Below are 23,397 nucleotides of genomic sequence, written 5' to 3' on the forward strand. Positions count from 1 at the left end.
GTAAGACTCATTGCGTTAACTTTGTTATGTCACAAATACCTTTAAATTTCCATGGAAAGAGGAGTTGGACCTTTCACATGACATCCTCAATTCCCTTAAAAATAAAAGGCAAGGGAGTTCCCGTTGTGGCTCAGCAGTAATGAACCCAATAGTACTCCTGAGGATGTGGGTTCAATACCTGGCCTCGCTCAGTGGGTTAAGGATCTGGTGTTGTTGTGAGCTGTGGTGTAGGTCGTAGACAAGGCTCAGATCCTGAATTGCTGTGGCTGTGGTGCAGGCCAGCAGCTGCAGCTCCCGTGTGACCCCAGCCTGAGAACTTCCATATGCAGCCCTAAAAAGCAAAAAAAAAAAAAAAAAAAAAAAAAAAAGGCAAAAGGGAACAGACACAAATTTTTCTAAGTTAGAAAAGTATACCCCATATTAACATTTCTAGAATGACATGAATTCAAAACAAAAGTTTCAGTCAAAATATTTATTCTTTCCCTTAATTGGGTTAAATGAGAATACAAATATCATGAACCTGCTTTAAGTTTTTTGGGTACAATACTTCAAAACCTTGTATAGAACCACCGGACTCAGTTCCTTTCACAATGCGTACTATAGGAATCTATTTAATTGTATATGTTTTGAAATAAATGTTCTCCTTGACCATTATTATTAGAGGTTTGAAAAGACTAGCTCTCGTTAGAACTGAAGCAGTACTATCAATCAGGCCCTCAGTTAGAAACATAAACACACAGGAAGAAGAGAGGAGAGAACAGGACAGGGAGAGAGAAGAAGAAATGTTTGCATATACTGTTTCCAACTGGAAGCAACCAGATCAGAATACCAGTGTGGTGTGAGCACTTCCTGAATCATCAGGCAGGACACTTTAATGGATTTGAGAGGAAGAACCACATGCCACACTAGCTAGCACTACTGAAATTAGAGTATTCAAAGATTCGAAGTTAACAACTTTATGTGACGTACCAAAGTTTTGACTAGGCAAAACAAACACACAAAACACTAAATGGGAACGTCCCAGCTTTCCGTGGCTAACAGAGTCTAAAATCCTCCCTCAAAAGTGAGAGTGGAAAAAAAAAAAAAAAAAAGATAGGATGAGATACGGAGTCAAAAAGACAGACTCGTGAAGTTAGAGAGTTTTATCACCGATGCAGGGAGAGTTTTATTACCACCCCAGTGTTCACACTGAAGCGTAAATCTTAACAAATCCTGAGGAACTGTCATTTCAAAAGATGCTAAAAAGGACGTAAACATTATCCTGGATAAGACTGCAACAGCAACGGAAGCCTAAGTGTTCCTATGTGAAGGTGTAGAGCTGGGCTCCTTCACCAGTGTCCCCTTTCTTTGCAAGCTCCTGGGGTGCCACCCTTGTCATTTTAAGGCACAGCCCCAGGAAGGTTCACACAGCAGCACATCCGCCACTGCGATCCAGGAATTTGCTTCCAACCAAGTCAGGCTGCGTCCACAGGAGAGAAGCAGATGCCAAGTCAGCAACACTGGGACTTGTTCTCTTTTTTCATGGTCTCCTCATCCAGTTTAATTCTGCCATCGTTTTCTTCACTGGGGAAGCTTTGGTGGTTTGCAAGAATGTTCTCCACTAGGAACCGGGCTGCTTCATCTATGTTTATGTTATCCTGCAGTGCAGAAATGAGGACGAGGATCAATTCTCAGGACTAATTCTTAGAAGGAAGCATGAAGAGTATTAACAGGCACTAGGAAACTTTGTCAGAGGGGACATTAAAAGGACACCAACTCCATCTTCTGCTCCAATACTAAGGTGTTTGCTACGAGTTCAATGCTATACTCAGTACTGTGACTGTGGAACCCACTTCTTTTTACAAAGGATCACGCTTTCTGATGTTCCTGTTTTGTTTTTTTGTTTTGTTTTTGTTTTTGTTTTTTTAATGCTTTAAACTTCTGCCCCTGAGGTTCAGTGAACTATCTCCATGGTTGAAAATGAATCTTCATCCTGCTCTAGGGTGCCAGCCACATAAGTGAAAGCACAAAGATTAAAAAAATCCTGCCCTGAACATCTCCTTCATTTTTTTTTCCTTACATTGTGGAAAAAAAAAAAATGTTAAAGGGCTCAAACCACATTAAAAGGTGATAAGGCATCAAGTCACTTCCCCACCTCTGAGTATAAGTTATGACTTTTCGTTGACATGCACAAATTGAGCTGAAACAATGCTGTAGGTGTGATGTCCATTAAGGATGCTCTAAGGAATCACTACCTATCACATTTGTGTGGCTGATCCATAAACTGTCATTAACTATACAATAAGTAACGTAGCCAAAACTGTGCTTCTTTTTTAAAGCACTTAACTTTTCATTTTAAAATAATTTCAGATTTGTAAAAATAGTAAAAATTCTCTTCACCCGTCTTCCGTAAACATTAACATCTTAGGTAACCAGAGGTCAACTATCAAAATCAGGAAAGGAGGTGATGGTGGTGTGCCAGCATAGAGTTAGCAGCCTTGTTCCGATTTCACCACCTGTCTCAGTTCTGTTTCTGATCCAGGTGGGCAGCTGTATTTCGTGTCCTGTCTCTGTGGTCTCCTTAAATCTGGAACGGGTCCTCAGTCTCCTTGCCTTTCAAGACCTTGACACTCTTGGAGATAACTGGCCAGAGAATATCCCTCAGTTTGGATCTGTTTAATGTTTCCTCATCATTAAATTTAAGTCACGTGTTGCTGGCAGGAATAAGATATAAGTGATGTGCCCTTTTTTGAAGAAGGCATATCTGCCAGGCTTCTCCAGTGAAAAGTTACTATTTTTCACTTTATACTTAGTAAGTACAAGTATGTGAACACCTGCTTTTCACCATAGCCCTTTCCCCATTCACTTTAGCATCAATTAATTCTTCCCCCAAACATTATTGTTGTTGTGTTTAATGGCTTCATATTTCCATCATTCCTTCTCCATTTATTAGTTGGAATTTTACAGTTAGGAAGAGCTTTCTCTTCTCTCCCATTTATTCACTTGTTTATTCATGTTATGGATTATTATTTTATTCTATGGATTACATATTTTTTTGCTCAAACTGTCTGCAATTCTGGAGCTCCCAGAAGCAGGCTCCTGTATCTCTTTGACATGTCTCCATCGCTTTGTGAGTGTTCGCTCAGATTCTGGCGTCACAAAGTATCTCAGGCACATCTTTACTTTCTGTGTGCCACTAGTCCTGGAATCGGTCATTTCTCTAGGGAGCCCCAGTTCTTTTTATTAGATAAAGTATTTAAAAATCAAATTCTGAGGACTTGGTAAGTTCATTGGTTCTTTGGCATCATTGCTTCTGAACCTTTTCAGCAGACAGACCTGGTAAATATACGCATGTACCCATGCACACATGGGTTCTACTTCTATGTTTATCACTCTGTGTGTAACATGATGGGTGTGTGCATGCATAAAACATAGGATTTTATAAAGATATATAAAACATTAAGTCCATACTGACCTCGTCAATTCCAATCCAATACCACTAGGTTTATTCTAGCCTTCTCTCTTATCCGTCATACCCTTCTCAGACGGTGAGAAACCTGCAAGACCTCTCCTATTTATTTAGGTGTCTTTTCTAGCACCAATACAAGCATTTTTACCTTCACTCCCAAGACAGGCATTAACTTTAATTCCAGTATTGATTTTTAAATGCCTAAATGTCACTCAGTCCTCACCATCCCCATTATACCAAATAATTATAATGTTCTCTAACTACATTTAATTGTTATTGATTAGAACAGAAATTCCCATACTGCCGTGTAGTCACACATTCTCTTACTGGAAATCCATTATTTGCTACAAAGGTGAAAAGATAAAGTGCATGAATTTAAACTTGCTTTTGGCCGTACACCTATTAGGATTCAGATCACTAGAATTCAAGCAGAAATCAGATTTGAAGTTAGCTGCCTGCCAGCTTAGGAGCATAGGTATTAGCAACACTCGGCCAGTACTTTAAGCCTTGACTAAAAATTTTAACCTAAATTTTATATTATCATTATTTTCTTGAAACACTCCTGGTTTACCATTAAGGAAATTCAGCAGATTATTTCTAATATATTCATAGGAAAGCACACAACATACATTTTCCTTTTCACCTCTACATGCAACCCTTCATGTCTTATAAATATAATGAAGCTGAAACAGTCTCAGGCTACAGGTCACATGATACTATTGCTTATGAATCTTCCTTCTAGATTTTGGGGAGAAATTTGGATTTATTACTTGATTGATTAATTCAAATGAAACACAAAGAGGAATTTTCTCTTTTTTTTTTTATTTTTGCAGCACACCTATGGCATATAAAGGTTCCCAGGCTAGGCGTTGACTCGGAGCTGCAGCTGCCAGGCTACACCACAGCCACAGCAACACAAGATCTGAGCTGCATCTGTGACCTCTGCTACAGTTTGCAGCAACGCCAGATTCTTATCCCACTGAGCGAGGCCAGGGATCAAACCTGCATCCGTATGGACACTATGTTGGGTTCTTAACCCACTGAGCCACAACAGGAATTCCAAAAGAGGAAATTTTAACTGTAATACATTCATCTTCTTCATCAAATCTCATGCTCTAATAAACATTTACACATGCCACTAATGTTTTTCCAACAAAGCTGGGAAGTAAAGCAAATCCCTTGATAGGTGCAGAGAACAGACAGAGAGCTTGGCTTCCAGAGCCAGTGTCTTCATAAAAAGCTTACCTTCTGTAATCTTTTCCTTACTCTTTGGCTAAGTGCTCGTACAGCTCCTATGGGTTTCATCTCTCTGCTACCGCTACTTTTTATTTATGAAACTAAATTTTTAAAATAGTAGGATATATTTATTTAAACAAATAGCCTTCGGCTTAGGAGTAAATACTTCTGCCTCCAGTAGACACTATTTTTTCCAATGACCCCACCATCACAATATTTTCAGAGTGCTTTCTGTGTCATTTCCTATAGTGTTGCTTTCATTATTCTGATCATCAGTGGCAGCAAATAATCTTCCGCTTTTAGAGCAGGTTTCTGGTAAAGCTAAAAGTAACCTGGTAATAAGTGGGTGCTTTAGAGGAACAATGCAGGTTTGCATTTTTTTTTGATATGTACAAGAAAATCACAGAAGGCATACTTAAAAGCTGGAATTGCGTTAAGATTATACCACATCAGAGTTACCATCATGGCACAGTGGAAACGAATCTCACATGGAACTATGAGGTTGTGGGTTCGATCCCTGGCCTCGCTCAATGGGTTAAGGATCTGGCGTTGCGATGAGATGTGGTGTAGGTTGCAGACATGGCTCGGATTCCACGTTGCTGCTGTGGCTCTGGTGTAGGCCGGCAGCTGTAGCGCCAATTAGACCCCTAGCCTGGGAATCTCCATAGGCCACGGGTGCGGCCCTAAAAAGATAAAAGACAAAAAAAAAAAAAAAGATTATGCCACATTTATGGTTTTGAATTTGTCATCACAGAGTCTCACCAGTATTTTCTCATCCACCCTCTAAAGTGAAACTTCCAGTGCATACAAATGAGGCCCCTCCCATGCAATATCTTGTGCTTGGGATTTTCACTTTTGCTTCCTTGCATATCTAGCCCATTAAGGTTTATCACCCAACTTTTTTGTTTTTTTCAAAAACATTTTATCCAGCATCCTATAACTGCATGAAAGAAAAAATTCTCTATTTTCATTGAAAAGTATGTCACAAATGTGGATACTTTCCTCTTGATCAAATTCTTTCATACACATTTGATCTAAAAAAACTCTTCAAACATCACCTGAATGCATCTCTCTGACCTGTTGCTTGTCTCTGTTAGTCCTGCACGTGACCCACACCTTCACTAGGGACATCTATGTCCCTATGGACATCGAAAATCCCTGTGCTTGACTTGTGCTTGTACCTCATAGCCCACAAACTCCAGTTGCATGAAAAGTACTTCCTTTAAGGACTCAAACTCACAGAAAAGGTCATTTGTGCTTTGCTCTAATAATACTCATTCTTACTTTCATGTAAAATCTGCCCTTCTATCCACCTCCCCACTAGCCAGTTCTGAAAGCATTCCTGCTGCTGACTGCAAGAAGCTATAACATATCCATGCTACACGTCACTTTTTTTCTAAGCTTCCAAAAACCATGCCAGTACATCCATCTAAACACTTTATAGCAGCAGTTCAGATTTACAAGTTAACAGAAGAGCAGATATAAATGCAAAGCACAACTCACCTTTGCAGAGGTTTCAAACCATCCAGTAAAGCCATGTTCTTTGCAGAACTGGTCCATCTGAGACGGATTCTGGCCACTGTCCTTTTTCTGGTCACACTTGTTAGCTAAGAGAACAGCAGGAATAGGGCTGCCGTTTGGAAGGTGGACTTTACTATCCAGATCATTTTTCCATTTTAAAACGGCTTCAAATGTGGAGCCTCTCGATATATCAAAGACGACCAAAGCACCAACAGCTTCTTTGTAATATACTCGGGTCATGTTGCCAAACCGTTCCTGTCCTGGAAACAATACAGTAAGAGATTAAAAGCTTATAATTCAGACAAGAGTCTATATTTAGATATAACCTTTTGATCCTAGAAATAATGCTGTAAACACATATCTGCCATTCCATAGCAACACAAACTGGCGGGATTAAGGAAACACACACGGAACCATGACCCGCAAAGCAGGAGTGGCTGATGATGCGGTCTGAGCAGCCAGCTGCCTTGTCTTACTTATGTCTGTGCACACACACCACATTCCCTTAAACATCAAGGTGACAGTTTGTAAAGCTATGGGGTCCATTACCTGCCCCCTTCACTCCCCCTTGGTCTAAGAGAAAAGAGGTATTAAAGGAAAAGAGGAAGCTGGGAGTGGAGGGAAGAGACGAGAATAGAGAAAATGAGACTTGCAGGAAGAAGATAAGTGTGGTGGGTAAAATGCTAGCCAGAGAGATTGGGACTGGACATGAGATAAAGGAGCTCCTGCTCTTAACTCCTCACGTCTTCAGCCAAACCCACTTTTGACTCAACATGCAAGACTGCTCTCCTCTAAGAAGGCAGACATGCAACTGTGTTAGAACAAGGTGGTACGACTGGTTGTGTCGTTCAAAGGGATCAACTGCAGAGTTCTTCAAGTATCACTGTACTTGTTAAATCATTTAACATGCTAAATACTTTGGGGGAAAATGCACTGTTTTAATACACCATATAGGACCTCACAAAGCTTTCTCTTACGATCTGATTTTGTACTAATCTCTGACATGAGAAGAACCCTTATCTTCATCTGACAGATGGAAAAACACGCAAAAGGCTGCTTGGCCAGGATTCCAGTGGCACTGACCAAAGAAGACAGGAGCAGACGCGGGTCCTCTGACTCACACACGGGCATGGAAATATGCCAGCCACTCTGCACTATCTTAGAGCTGTCCTGCCTTCTAAAGCTCATACCTTTGGGCTGTCAAATTACTGAGGAAAGTGCTGAGGAAAAATGACTGGCAATCACTGCAAATCTAAATTTATTTTTCATTAGATTATAGTTGATATACAGTGTTGTCAATTTCTGCTGCACAGCATAGTGACCCAGGCATACAAACATATACATTCTTTTTCTTATACTGTCTTCCAAGATGTTCTATCCCTAGAGACTGGATATAGTTCCCTGAGCTCTACAGTAGGACCCCACTGCTTATCCCTTCTAAATGGAATAGTTTGCATCTGCCAACCGCAAACTCCCCGTCCATCCTCCTCCCCCCTCCTCCCCCTTGGCAACCACAAGTCTGTTCTCTATGTCTGTGAGTCTGTTTCTGTTCTGCAAATAGGTTCACTTGTGCCATATTTTAGATTCCACATATAAGTGGTATTTGTCTTTCTCTTTCTGACTTACTCCACAGTCTAAAATGTATAACTCTTTGTCCAATGATAGAAACATCCTCTGTGACAGAATACTTTCCTACTAAAGCATACGATGAAAAGCAAGCTTAACCTATATTTTATTAGCAGTAGCAAATGCAAAGCTACACCCCACATTAATGTTTTCTCCTCCAAATTCTGTGCCATCGTACAAGTTTAGATATTGCTTAACAGGATAATGGAAGAAGAATACAACAGTCAAGCGTAAATGGATAAACAAAGGTCATTTGGTTTTGATGACTCTTCACAGGGGCCTTGCCTAAAATTGTATTATGATAGTTCACAGTTCTGAATTTTATTAAAACAAATGGTCACATGAGACATCCCACTATCATGGTCATATTTTATTGGCAGAGTAAATCTAACTAGCCCATGATTTAGCTTATTCAATCACCTATGCCGACATTTATAAAAAGTTAGCATTGCACTATTTTCCACAAACATACATTTAGTTATCATACAGGGCATGCTCACAGAGGCGGGACCAACTGCTCAAAGTCAGTATCACTATTTTGTAAACACTGTGAGGATGTATTCAAGTGGTTCCGACTTCAATTTTAACTGGAGAGTACACACTACTACTGATTTTCACTTTTTCTGAATTTTAATTATTATATATGAAATGACTAGAGCAATAAGAGAAATGAGTCTCACTAAGTCTAGATTACAAGAAAGTATTCCTTCGGTTTTTTTTTTTAATTTAAAGTATAGTTGATTGTACAGCAATGTGACCCAATCACATACAGTTCCCTGTTGCACAGTGGGCTCCATTGCCCACCCATTCCCCAACCATTCCAAATGTTAAACAGTTTGCATCCACCAACCCCAAACACCCTTTAATTAGAAAAGATGGCAGGCTGCCAAACTAGTAAAAGTATAGAAATCCAGAAGTTATAAAGAGCTATTAAACTCTAGTGACTTTTGTTTGGTTCACAGAATCATTTATAAATCCCCCCAAATATTTCTTTCTACCAATCATGCTAAAACAAATTCAAGTCTGTATTTATATAAACTTTCTGGTTAAAGCCTAAGAAAACCAGGAATGTATATGACAAGGCATTTTTGAGGAGGACCTTGTGTCTTAGAATATCAATATCCTTAGGTTCCAAGGCTCGGATTCAAAACTCGCCGAGAGTCTCAACATCGGGGAGTGTTCTTTCTAACAACTACCATATATGACAAATCAAAACAGTGCTAATTACACTGCTAAGCAAAGGAAAAGTAAAGGCAGAAGCCGGGAGAAAAAATTACAGAGCCTATGTCTGATTAAAAAAACTTGTACTCAGAATATAAAAAGCTCGCAAAACTCCAAGTACAAAGATAAAAAGATTAAAAAAAATTAAAGCAAGCAAAAGATTGGAACACTTTACCAAAGAATTTATATAGTGACAAATATGCACAAGAAATGATGCTCAAAATTATTAGACATTGGGGAAATGCAAATTTAAATCACCACGAGCTGATCCTTTACACCGAAAAGAATGGCTATAAATAAAAAGTCAGATTATACCAAGTGCTGGTGAAGATGTGGAGCAGCTGGAGCTCCAATAAACTGTGCTGGTGAGAATAATATAAAATAGTACAACCACTTTGGGAAGCAATTTGATAGCTTCTTAAGAATGTAAACATATACCTACCATACAACCAACCTATTTCACTCCTATGTATTTGCAAACAAAACAAAAATTTGTGTCTACACTAAGGCATGTTTGTGAATGCTCAATCAGCTTTATTTTTAATACTCCCAAACTGGAAGCAATCCAAAAGTCTATTCACACAGTAATGAATAAACTATGATGTATCATACAATGGAATACAACTCAACACTAGAAAGGAAAGGAACAAACTATGGATACAAGTAACAACATGGATGAATCGCAAAGTAATTATGCGGAGTCCAAAAAGCCAGGCCAGGGAGGGAATAGGGAATACTATGAGTCCACTTAGATTGAATTCAAAAAAGTTAAAAACTATAGTGCTACTGCAAGAGAAAGCAGATCAGGGATTGCCTTGGGCAAGGCAGAGGGATGGATTACTAAAGAGCAAGAGGAAGTAGTTTGGGGGTGAGGACCACGTTTGCAATCTTGATAACAAGAATGTTTCACAAGTGTATACATATGTCAAAACTTATGAAACTGTACATTTTACTGTATGTTTAACTATATCACAGTAAAGCTGTAAAAAAAAAAATACCTACCACACATGGTCACTGGGAAGGTTAAATGTAAAATGTCTGCCCAGGAGATTTTTGGGGCTGAGTTTGGCAAACCATATAGCTCATGGTCAAATCCAGCTCAGTAAAGTTTTATTGGAACGAAGTCACCCTCATCTGTCCATGTATTAGATGCCTGTTTTCATTCTATAATGGCAGGATTGAATAGGTGCAACAAAGAGTAAATGGCTCACAAAACCTAAAATAATTTTGAGTAGGAACTTTACAGAAAAAGTTTAATGATTACTGTTCTAGGGGGTTAAAACGGTCTATACCTTGAACTGGAGGTGGTACATAAAGTTCATGGAGGAATATACTTAAGGTCTCTCTGCATGTAGGCTGTGGTTCAAGTTCAAAGAGGATAAAACATTAAGTCCACAGTAAACACCGAACAAATATTAGCTAAGTATTATTATTATTATTAAGTGCCCAATAAACTTATTGCATGATGAAAGCCTGAGTTTTCCTTTTTAACTGGTGCCATTACACACGGCAAAGCCTTAAATTATTTGCTGGTTATGTGCTGGACCTTGTACTTTGCAGAGGAAAGAACAGCTGTACTGGAGAATCAAGCATCAAGCACCCAACAGTCAAGCTCTCCCAGGAAACAACTCCGCCTAAATCATCCAGTTGTCTTTAGAGATCTTTAGGGATCATCAAAGTCCCTCCCAGCTCTCGTATTTTAGGTTTCTATGTTATAACTCTAATGTTATAATGATCTTCTGAAGATTCTGCAGCCACCAAATCCAGACAGCAAATGTAAATGACCCAGTGTCAAAAGGCCAGGTCTCTGCATTTAGGGAAATAGCTTATTTTCCAAAAGAATAAAATACACTTCATATTTTACTAAATTCATGGCCTCTTCTTAAAAAAAAAAAAATTCAGAGGTAATTCACTTGTGCTTCAGAGATATATTCTCAAACTGGTAAAAACAAGTAAAAAACACAAGTTTCTAAAGCAAATGAAGTTTAATTAGGGAGTGGAAGAAGATAGGATGAATTTGTTTAAATGATAATCTTGACATAAAATTAAGAGTTGTTCTCCAAAAAACTAAAGAGGTAAAACCTAGTTTTAACTATGTTGTTGTAAAGGTTTAAATGCATAGATTTGCTAAGTTCTTTCAGTTGTTAAACTGGAAAGTCAAGTAAACTTTGCTACTAGAGGAAGAGTGGCAGCCTATATCTTGGTTTCAGTTTTCCCCTGGGTAATTTTAGCTAGTCCCTCGTTACTGTCTAAAACAAAGGATTCCAGTGGAAAATAAAACTCACGTTCATGAATATTCCATTCTCCTCTATTTCTAAATACATGGAGGAGCACACTGCTGGGCCCCTGCTAAATCAGTAGTGTCCATGGACTCGTCCTGGCCAGTGACAGCGAACAGAAGTGTGGCTTCCAAGCAGAACTCCTCAGCTGCCAGTGTTCTTGTCCCGCAGCACCAAGACTTGAACCCTAACTTTGAGATGATAGTATTAGATGGCACAAGTGCATCCAATGAGAAGTCACCCTCACGTTTCTCCCCCCACCATGAAAATGTAGAAAGTGAGAGAAATCATCATTTTAATGGTGTTTGGGGCTGAGTTTGGCAAACCATATAGCTCATGGTCAAATCCAGCTCAGTAAAGTTTTATTGGAACGAAGTCACCCTCATCTGTCCATGTATTAGATGCCTGGTCTCTTGACTGGTAACTCCCAAATACCATTTTATCTCTTATATCTAGATCTGACCTAGACTCTCTCTTGACTGGTAACTCCCAAATACCATTTTATCTCTTATATCTAGATCTGACCTCAACTAAAAAATATGTATTAGGTTCTTCCTGTGTACCAGGCACTGGGCTAGATATTGGTGAAAATAATAAAAGGATGAATACGAGCCTAAGAACCTCCCAGTCCATTTGAGGAAAAAGACCAAGTGATACCATGATGTGTGAGGTGTATTCAGAGATACAAAGAGCATATTACGGTACTAAACAAGAAGTGGTTATTCATTGAGGGATGTAAGCTAATCTTACTAGTCTTTTTGAAAGATACGTTATCAAGAAACTCCATTCAAATGTTTACTCATCATGAAAGTATAACTTCATACATCTCTTTACTTCTTGATTTCCATACTGTGCCTTTCGGGTTGCACGCCCATAGGAGCAGTCAGCTTAGTCAGAACCATACTAGCCACCAGTGGACTACAAGGCTCAAATTTAACCACTGGAGGCAATTTCCCAGCAGTGCTGCTCTGAGTCACAGCGGGAGAAACATACTTTTTCCTACTTCCCCTTTCCCAGCACCTCAGGAGCAGGCCTACCTGGGTTTAAGAAAGGGGTGAGGATCAAACTAGTGGGAAAGACTTGCATATCCAGGCTAGAATTCCATTAGAATCCCACAGAATCTTGGAGATTTTTCTTTTTCTTATTTTAGAAAAGAATATTAAAAACACTCTGAGGGGGGGCGTTCCCATCATGGCTCAGCAGATCTGACAAGCATCCATGAGGACATAGGTTTGATCCTGGCCTCGCTCAGTGGGTTAAGGATCCAGCGTTGCTGTGAGCTGTGGTGTAGGTCACAGATGTGGCTTGGATCTGGCACTGCTGTGGCTGTGGTGTAGGTGGACAGCTACAGCACCAATTCAACCTCTAGCCTGGGAACTTCCATATGCCTCGGGTGCAGCCCCCCCCCCAAAAAAAAGATAACAGCAAAAAAATACTTTGAGGGGTAGCCAATCAAACATTTTAAATTTAGTTCAAGAAATATTTATTATTTGAGGATTTTACTTTCCCCAAGTACATAAATAAAAGCAGAAAATTCCTGCCATGCTGAATGCCCCTGGTTTGTGTTCCATGAGGGGCAAGGACTGGGTGCAGGAAAAAAATCTAGGGACAGTTTTTCATCCATATCACTGTGGGCACATTGCCTGCATATTCCAAATAACCCTAAAATGTGTCCTCCTTTAAAAAGATGTGTTATTTCCTTCTCTAGAAGAAGGAACCTTGATTATAACTAGACATCTTGGCAATGAGAACGGGAAAAAAAGAGCACAGTGCTAGTCATCTCGGCGCAGAGATATTTAAAGATGCACAACTTCGTACATTCCAAAGGGATGAAACTTAAAGTACAAATGTTGGCAAAAGGATTCAAATGTTTATCTGATATTTGGAGTATCCAAGACCAATGACTTTGAAAAGGTGGGGCCACAACTTAATACATTTGCCAAGAATGTGTATCTCAATTAAGGAAAAGAAAAACCAAAAAACAGTATGCCTTAACTCTTTAGGAAAGGAAAGGTCATGGAAAATTTCAAAGGCAAAGTATTTCCTCTCAAATTTGAAAAGGAAAGTATTGCATTTTGAACTTTTATCAGAAACACAAGCCAGGGAGCTTCTCTTATGATTTTCATCACTGTTTTTTTTTTTTTTTTAATGTTTATCTCAAAATTTTATGTTTATGCTTCCATTTGATAAATAATCTAAATGTCTCTTAATGTTATTTGAAATTCAAAACATATAAATTACACAAGGAAAAACAAATCAAAGCAATAGGACAATTGGTGCTTAGCTTTCCAATTATAAATGCTTATCTTCTCCCATCCACTAAGAATCACCGAGCTACATATTCTTGCTCAAGGTGATTGGGTGAAAATGTATAGTTCTAGTTCGTGCATATAAAGTCCTTTAAAAACAAATCCTTAAATTTCAGTATGCATCTCAGAGATAATGCACTTCTAACAAGTTTGTGTGGTTGGTGAGTAACAGATCAAGACCCAGTCAAAATTTAAGTCCAGCCATTGGTTCTAGAAGGATAATTACCTATCCACTAAAAATGTTTATAGCTTGATACAGGTAATAAAGTGATATCATAATGGGTCTTAGATTTTATATGTAAGAGGCTATAATTTGTAGCCACACAGGTTATTTTTAGGGCATCTAGTTCATGACTCTTTATACTTCTACTTTATTACTAAACGTGCCTTATAAACGGCCCCAGAATTACACCTAAATATTTAACATAATAGAATTATAGGCATTGTTAGAAGAAAAGAACACTTATATTAAACAACTACCATAATACTAACCAATAAAACAGTGTAATTAAAAACAGACCCTATCGTTAGTCGCCCATTTTCCCCCAACTGGCTTGCAAGATTTTCCATAAAACAGTGGCTGTGTTATCCTCAGATAAAACAAATTTCAAAGATAATGCATCAAATTAGCATCATCTGAATCTGGATTTGATACACTGAATTTCATATGTTAATACTGTACCTCGAAAAAGGTAAAAAGAATCACATGATTTTACACAATACCTTTGCTTTAGCTGGTTTTCCTTCTTATCATATGTAGATGAAAGGAAGATAATATAACAAGAGACTTTGGAGTCAGAAATACCTGGATCTGTGCCCTAACTCTGCAGGTTATATGTGTACAAACCTCGAGGAAAATCCCTTAACCTACCTGAGTCTCAGTTTACAGTTACAATCCCATTTCTACAGATGATCTTAAGTGAAATGAGAATAAAAGTAAACTGAGTAACAGAAACCAGAAAACAGCTTTTGGTTTTTCTTTTTCTTTTTTTTTTTTCTTTTTTGCTTTGTAGGACCGCACCTGCGGCATATGGAGGTTCCCAGGCTCAGGGTCCAATCAGAGCTGCAGCTGCCGGCCTACACCACAGCCACAGCCATGCCAGATCCAAGCCACGTCTGCAACCTACACCACAGCTCATGGCAATGCTGGATCACTGACCCACTGAGCAAGGGATCAAACCTATATCCTCATGGATACAGATCGGATTCATTCCTGCTGCGCCACAACGGGAACTCCCCAGCTTTTGATATATGTTAACTGTTACTATGTGAGAAGGTCAAGAAGGTCAATGACCAAAAGTTCCTAACTGTGGGATTCCATGCCTACACTTAGAAACATACTTCCACTTGGAAAAATAAGCTATAAAGGAAAAGAGGCAAGGTGCTATTTAAATCATGTACAAAGCACCATTTTTGTGTTCATAGCACCACTTTTTGAGATTGAGATGAAACCTGTAACAAAAGAGTAACAAAACTGAATACAAAAAAAATTTTTTAAACTAAAATGAAAACAGACGGCTTTTGAGATGGTAGCAGCAGTAACACTAAATCGTCTTCAAAATTACCTATTCCCAGATACAGGCCAATTCAGACTCTGGGTTTCTCTTTTTGCTCATGTAAGACGACTGGGCTTTTGTGGTATTTAGGTCACCATGTAAAGTCTGTTTTATTCAACTATTTACAATCTTCTGTGGCGACTGCAAAAGAACAGCTGACTTTAATCAATTTAAAGGAGGGAATAAGATCAAAATATCTTTTTGGTTTGTGTCCAAAGTCATAATAGTTTTAAACGTTAAAGATACGGCATTTTCCTTCCTTGAGTAAAGTGTTCAGGGAGAGCAAGACCTGTGTCATCTCTGTCCTGAAATTTATCTTGCCTCCGTACACCACCTCTTGAGACAGTCACAAAGATAAGGAGCAGGTGATGCCAAAAGGACAGGGACTTCAGGGCCAGGGAAGGTGAGGGTGAGGGAGCATGGCGAGCAGCAGGCTTGTCCTGGCAAGTGGAGACTCCTTGTGCGCAGAGAGAGGATGGTTTGGGTTGGGGGGGGGAGGCTAACTCAGAGCAGCTGTTCGCAACTTGAGCATAAAGCAGATCACCCACGGTGCTTGGAGAATTACGTATCTCCAGGCTTTACCTCCTGGAATTCCAACTCAGTAAGCATGGAAGACCACTAGCTGCCTCTCCAATTTCCCTTCACAGAACTGGACTTGAGGAGGCAATGGGTCCAATTTAAAAGCAAACAAAAGAAGCCCTAGATTTCCTTGCTGCCCTTGCAACAAGGTGTGTGCATTTGATTGGGCTGCAAAGACAACGGCCAGGGAAGAGCAGAGTGGTAAAACCTTCGCTTTTGTCCAGGAAGACTTTATGGTTCTGCTCACCAGCCTTGGACTGCCCAACCACAGACCTACACGAGGTGAGAGACTTTAACTTCTCTCTTGTTAAACGATGATGTTTGGGGATGTCTGACAGACAAAGACAAACCTGCTTATAGCTGATGCTAAAGAATCTGCATTTTAAACACTTCAGATGAGTCTGACAGAGGAAGTTCCATATAATCACAGTAAACATCCCAATATATTTATTTAGCTTAATGTCAAAACAATCAAAAATCACTACAGGAGATGCTTAAGGAAAATATCGGGATAGAAGTGAGTGAAAAGAATGGGGAAGAGCTGAATGTAAGATCATCTGTCAGTGAGAAAGACCACCAGAGAGCCGTAAACTAAACCCGTGTTCTCCATTTATCTTTATGTGGTTTGTCTCTCTCAAAATGAGTGGAGAAACCACATGTTTCTAGACTCCTCGACTGCAAAAAGTGCAAAAAGCTCTTTTGAAAATATGATTAAGAATTCTAAAGCACTTTTTCTTGATCTTTTATCTCACCCTACAGAAATCTCCCCACATATGTCAGCACTTTCTTCACCATCCAAGAGAAGATCTCTACAACCATAATACAACGTGAAACGTGTCGCCTGAGCCCACTCTCCATTACCTAAGTGTTGATTAAGTGTGAAATCCTCACTATTTTGAGGATATGCTATTCCTGGGCTCCAAATCTAAAGGCCTTTAAAGTTTTCTTCTCTCGTAGAGTGCTTTCTCTCATCTCTCAATCTGTTTTAATAAGTGCCTAGAAATAGGCATTACTCATGTTTTTTGCTTTCTGCATTTTATGATGCTTTGACCTCTTAGGGCCCTGTGGACCAGAAGAGGGACTGCCCCTTCCACGGGGTTAGTTAGTTCTCAGAGAGAGCGGACAATGTGCTGAGAGCACATCTTTGATATACAAACCATCCAATCCTGAATCCTTATCCTCTCCCTGCTTTCTTTTTCCAGGCTCCTGCAGTCCAGGACCCTATCTATCCTCCTGCCCAGAGTCACCCCATGGCCAGGAACTAGACAACCGGGGATGGTCCCTCTAACCCAGAGCCCACTGAAATCTTTCAAACTACCCAATCCTAAGCTTGCTCTGCCTGCCTATGCTGCCTTGTCCATTATTTCCGGTGAAAACCACAAAAGAGCTCTAGCCCTTGCTTTGCTTTCTCCCAGCTCCTGGTACTTCTCTTCCTGCAGGGTGTGAACGGCCCCTCCTCTTGGGAACTACGCATAATAATTGATTTCTTTCAATTGCAATTGTGTCCTGATGTGTCGGTCTCATCATACGTGAGTAAAAATAACATCTTGAGTTCATTTTAAAAGGGAGTAAGGGAGTTCCCATGTGTCACAGCGGAAATGAAACCCACTAGGAACCATGAGGTTGCAGGTTTGATCCCTGGCCTCCCTCAGTGGGTTAAGGATCCAGCACTGCTGTGAGCTGTGGTAGGCCAGCAGCTACAGCTCCGATTAGACCCCTAGCCTGGGACCTGCCATGTGCTGCGGGTGCAGCCCTAAAAAAGGACAAAAAGACAAAAAATTTAAAAAATTAAAAAATAAACAAATAAAAGAGAGTAAAGATCATCAAAATATACATACTGTAAGCTTAAGAAACCTGGAAGGTCAGAATAACATATACATGATAGATAAAATTTCTCCTAAAATATATGTGAACATGACGCCATACCTCTAGCATAATGCATGGCATATGGGCTTAATCAGTGAGATCACAGAGCAGACCAGACACACATCTTTAATTCTGATCTTGCTTTTCCAAGGTATGCTCTGCAACCATACCAATAAAACAGCTCAGGAAAGTCCACAGTTTGGAAATAGTCTTTCAAAATGCACAATTAAAAAAAAAAAAAAAGACACAGCCAATCAAAAAGTGTCTACCTTGGAAGTACTGTGCTTCAAGATTAAGTGTAAGAACTGGAAATTCTGGATTGATAACATAAAGAGATGGTAATTATTACAATGGGTATCAAATATAAGTCATATGCTCTAAACTAGGGGTGACCAGAACATTTGCAAATTTAGACAAGAATTTATGCTACTGTTTTGAAACCAGTGAACCAAAAATCCACTCTACTTATTAGAAGCTTACTGTCATAGTTCAGAGACAGGAGACCTATCTCTGCATAGGCCCATGGATTACCTGTGTGTTCTTTCTCAACTTATCACACCTTTCTATATTTAAACCATGGGGGCTCTAAAAGCCTATAATCCAGTTCAAACAGTAGAATGATTAGGCAATTGGTAGGGAGCCAAGTTTTGGTACTTCTTATCAACACCGGGTTATCTCTCCCTCCAACCTGAACACTCTTCAGCTTACGTGCACTAAATGAGGCAACATAGAACAGTCACGAATTAAAAAAAAAAAAAAGAGGGCAAGAGGCATATCATTATCAGAGCAATTTTCGCGTGTGATAACACAAATATGCTGTTACGCTGAAATTCCTGCCTGGGCAATTATGAAAGCACAGTCCAGGCTGAGGCCCCCAAAGGTATGCCAGGACTCACAAAGAGGAAGATGTGAAGCTGAGAAATGGGACAGTAGGCTTTGCTTGTAATCGAGCACAGAAACTGAGCCAGAGCAAGGTGAAGATAGCAAGATGATACAAGAGTCAGATGGATATAAAGATTTTCTTTAGGTCCGTTTAAGTGAGATATTAAATCACTGGCCACTGGTAAGCCCTAAGAAAGCTGTTGCAGTACTCAGTGTTTAAGACAGAGATGACAAATAACAGAGACTAACTCCTCAAAGCATCGCTTCTTTGTATTTAGAAGAAACTTGAGTATTAATAATCCCTGACTGACAGATACTTTGAAGGTCAAGAAAGCATGAGAAATAATATTCCAGATTCTTGCTCATAAAGAGTTGTAGGGCTACAAAAGAAGACAAGCAGAGACCACAAGGTAACGTAACTGGCAATATGCAAGACAGAGCAAGGAAATCAAGACACCATTCTATTTCTGGATGGGAATCAAAAAAACAAAAAGTGAATCTAAGTATGGTTTATATAATTTATAGTGTCTTCCAAGCATGCATTTGATGCTCTGATAAACAACAGTGACATGAATCTCAGGATACATTGTGCCTGACTTGTTCTTTGGCCTAAAGGGGTATTACTCAGATTTTTATAAAGAAATTTTGATCCTAAAAAGTGAAAGTAGTTGAAAAGGCCACCCTCCCAAAAATGTCACTTTGGCCTAAGAATTATTTGAACTAAAGGCACTTAAAAAACACAAAGTGCACAAATGGTGCTCTCATTTCCCCCTTTTCTTCCTTAACTCAGAAGATAAAACCCTCATGTGAAAGATGTCCTCCTTAGACTGGGAGTATGGAAACACTCCTGTCATCAGAGATGGGGAGTCAAGCCGAGAGAATTCTTCACAAACAGATCTTGTTAAAATTACTCTTCTTTCAGCCTCTCCACAGAGGGTGTTTTTTTTCCTACAACTACCTCTCTTTGTTCAACCTAGTATAAAAACATTTAGGTTTTACTACTTTGCCGGGGGGGGGGGGGGGTCTTCCTTTCCTTATGAGGGCTCCTATGTCACGTAAAATTTAGATTAAATAAATTTCTCCTATTAATCTTACATTAAATTAGTTCTCAAGCCCAGCTGAAAGCTCAAAGAGAGCAGAGATAAAATCCTGCCTCCCCATACAAAAGCATATCCCTTCAATGAATACCTGAAGACTAAATTTCATTAGCTGTAAATGGAAAACTTACAAAAAAAAGTTAGCCTAGACCAGCCATTCAAGCGGAAAACTCTCTGCTAATAAGAGTTTTCTCTTGCTAATAAGTTTATAATAAGTAGTGAGCCAAACACTACTTCATCTGTAATATGTGTTAAAGGAAGATGAGATGCTGCATCCTAATTTAGTATGCATTTATTAAACTCTTTAAAATTTTATCAACGACTTCAATATTTTACTATATTTCAGTTGAGTGTTGAGCAGCAGTCTTAAAGCAGATATGAAGTAAAAGACAGCAATTGTCTAACACAAGATGGTATAAATTGCATCTGTATTTTAAAGCTACACTCTTTTGAGTAGATTAAGGATTTGTAAAGCCTATACCCCACAGTCACTATGGCTCTCAATTCGAAGAGTTCAGCTTAAACTTAGTGGCCACCTTTATAGAAAACATTTGGATAACTCCTGCCTGTCACACTTGCCAAAGCTCTCAAATACAGGGACTTTTTATTTCTTTGCCACCTCTCCCATCTCTAAAGCAACCAAACAAAAAATTAACAAGTAATTAACACCACACCTTCAGTTAGTCACATCAAGTGGCCCACCCACCTACTATTTTGCAATCAAGGAATATCTCCCTCCTCTGAGAATTAAATATGATTCAACTTTATTAGTACATAAGGCAAATATGTTTGGCCGCTGGGGAACTCTTTGGAGCAGGCTTCAGTCTGCCTTCATTATATCATTACTATTTAATTCAAATAGTATGAGCTAGGATTCACTAGTAGCACAAATATTCAAATTAAACATAGTTAATGATGCGGCTCCCTAAACCTTAACTTAAACCCATGTTATTTTTACTCTCAGTTTATTATAGATTAAGACTCCATCTCTGAAAACCTTATTTATGAGTCTATTAATTCCCAATCATCTCATAAGTTTACCTCTAATCTTGTTCCTTGCTGGTGTGTGCTTGCAGAATGGTACCTAATCCCCAGGAATCCTTTCTAGCAATCTTAAAGGTCTGCCTTCCTTCCTGGAAAAGCTCACGGTTTGGACTTGGGCAAAAATGCAAGGCTATTCCATCTAGGCCTATGTCCCAGAGTCTGGTAAAGATTGAATACGTCCCTTTCCTGCCAGAAGAGGTCTGTTTAAGAAGGATGAAAAAAGGGGTGATACCCCGAGAGAAAACTCTTACTCATGCTTTTGCTTTCCCAAGTCTCCAAATATAAGACTTCTCCTTGAAACTTAAAAACACAACTGTGCCATAAAAATCCTTTATTTACCTACAGTAAAATCATAGGGCCCAATCATAATTTAATTGCTAAATGCCACATTATTCTACATGAAGAATACGGCAAAGTCAACAATCCTCCTAGGCCAGGATTTAAAATCATCTTCACAGACATCCACAGCTCCATTCCAGGAGAATGACTTATCTCATGGCAAGGCAACCTTTAGAATCCATGACTTTGTCAAGAAGCAATACTGCGTTCATAAGCACTCTGTGAAAAAGCAGGAAGTGTTTCGAAAGAAGCCTCTGGCTTCAAAAGATGACTTTTCAAACGAACTTTTGGTTTTCCGTGACCAAAAAAAAAAGTTGAGCCAAAGGCTGATTATCCTCTGAGGGACTGCCATACCTAAATTTATTTCCACATCTGAGGCAAAAGGCCTATTCTTAAATAAAGCTTCCTCGATACTTGCCCACATGTAATACGCTGTTGATGAAAAGAGCAGAACCCAGCAGACGACCTGTATCCCTGCAACTCTGCTACCAGCTGAGCGACCACATCTTCTACCTGCCGCAGTTTTATGCATCTGGAGGACGAAGGATAGCCTCGCCAGCCCTGACATGCTCCCATACAGACACCTATTGCAGACTGAGCTTCTTACCATGGATAACCACTGAACCACTGAAAGTTAACATCTTTTTAAAGGCGCACATCCCACCCCACACACCAGCCAGAGTTCAAGTTTTCATATGTTAGTGCAAGAAGAATATGCACCTTCCCCCAGCAGAGAGGTATTATGCTCCAAAATGACAAGGGAAAGCAAATGCCAAATACTGGGGGGAGGGGAGGCAGGTGCGGAGTTAAGGTTGGCGGAGAAGGGAGGAAGTGAGGTTTCAAGAGAGCATTCCCAAGTCCGCTCCTGGGTGGCCTGCCTTTGGAGTGAAAGCATGATATATGAGGAATGGGATTTTACTCAAATGAAAAGTCTCAGACCCAAGGTGGGTGACTGAAAACCTGAAAAGGAACCTGCTAGAATTTCTAGTTTGGGTTGTATTACTAACTAGGTGTGACTAGGTGTGTAACTTTGGGTAAGCTATTCAACCCCTCAGAACCTCAGCTCTTAACTGTGAAATGTTAAAGCTAACAAGGAGCCAGTCCTCTCCCCTCACTTTTCCTGGCCAAGATGCAGAGTTAAAACTTCAGGACAAGCTCCCATGGCTGCCCACCCACCCCTGGTCAAGTGACGGCCGGAGTAGAGGGGCCGACGCGCAAAAAACTAGAGAGCGATCTACAGACTGAGCTGAGGCATCTAACCAGGGTTATTCATTTACCAAGTATTTATTTTGTCCTGCTTTTAAATTCTTCAACTTCTACTGCCCGTTCCACTCTCCTGATCTCACTGGAGGCCACAGGACAACCCCTTCCATCTTTCTAAGTGATTTCGTCCCTTTCTTCTAAACAGAGACAGGCAGGCGAGTTCAGGCTGAGGACAGAGTTAGAAAGGAGGGCAAAAGGAGCCGAAAGGCCCTGGCTCCCAACCGACGGCTGGGAATCCCGGCGCGCGCCCCCTGCCCGGAGGCCGCCGCCCCCCTGCCTCGGGGTCTCCGTCCGCGGCTCGCGCCACCCGCTTACCCGCGATGTCCCACAGCTGCAGGCGCACTAGCGTCCTGCTGTCCCAATTGAGGACCTTGAGGGCGAAGTCCACCCCGATGGTGGCCCGGTAGTGCTGGGAGAACAGCTGGTGGACGTAGCGCTTGATGATGCTGGTCTTGCCCACGCCGAGTTCGCCGATGACCAGCACCTTGAAGAGGTGCTCGCGGGTCTCGGGCGCCGCGGCGGCCGCCGCCGCCGCCCCCTGGCCGGGGTCCCCAGCTCCGCCGCCCGCCATGAGCGTGCCCGGCCCCGCTCAGCCGGCCGGCCGTCCTCGGCGAGCTCGGGCTCCGCACCGGGGCCCCCTCCCGGCCGAAACCTCCCCGCGGCGCCCTCGGAGCCCCTGCCGGCCGTCGAAACTTCCCCGAGGCCGGCCGTCCTCTCGCCGCGCCGCCGCACCGCCTGACCGGTCACAGGACCTGGAACCCGCCGCCGCTGGCAAACGCCGGGGGCGGGGAAAGGGCCGGGGGCTGGCCTGGCGGGGGAGGTCCCGGCGAGGAGGCCGCTACCCGCCGCCTGCGCTGCGCTGCGGGTGGGCCGGGCTAGGGCGCGGGGCACTTCCTCTCCCCGGGCTTTCCTACTCCTCGGGGCGGCGCTGAGCTCGGCCGCCCCCTGCTGGCCTCGCGGAAGCCGAGAACCCGGGGCCGATGGCGAGCGGGCCCGGAGCCTGGGCGGGTCAAGGTCGGCGGGTAAAAGTGCCCAGGCCACCGAATCGAGCGGTGAAAGCCAGCCGGCGGGGCGCGCAGGGCGAGAGGTGGTCGTCCAGGGAGCGGCCCCAGCCGGGAAGGTGCTGGCCTG

The 23,397-nt window shown here is 41.1% G+C and overlaps 1 protein-coding gene across 1 annotated transcript; it reads right to left on the reverse strand.

Annotated features, from left to right (window-relative positions):
* Positions 1,491-22,837, reverse strand: RAB32 (RAB32, member RAS oncogene family). Its single transcript, NM_001123176.1, is given in 3 exon segments — positions 1,491-1,637; positions 6,188-6,465; positions 22,582-22,837. Coding segments are annotated over 3 exon segments (681 nt in total).

Source organism: Sus scrofa, chromosome 1 (assembly GCF_000003025.6).
Source record: "Sus scrofa isolate TJ Tabasco breed Duroc chromosome 1, Sscrofa11.1, whole genome shotgun sequence".
Lineage (NCBI taxonomy): Eukaryota > Metazoa > Chordata > Mammalia > Artiodactyla > Suidae > Sus > Sus scrofa.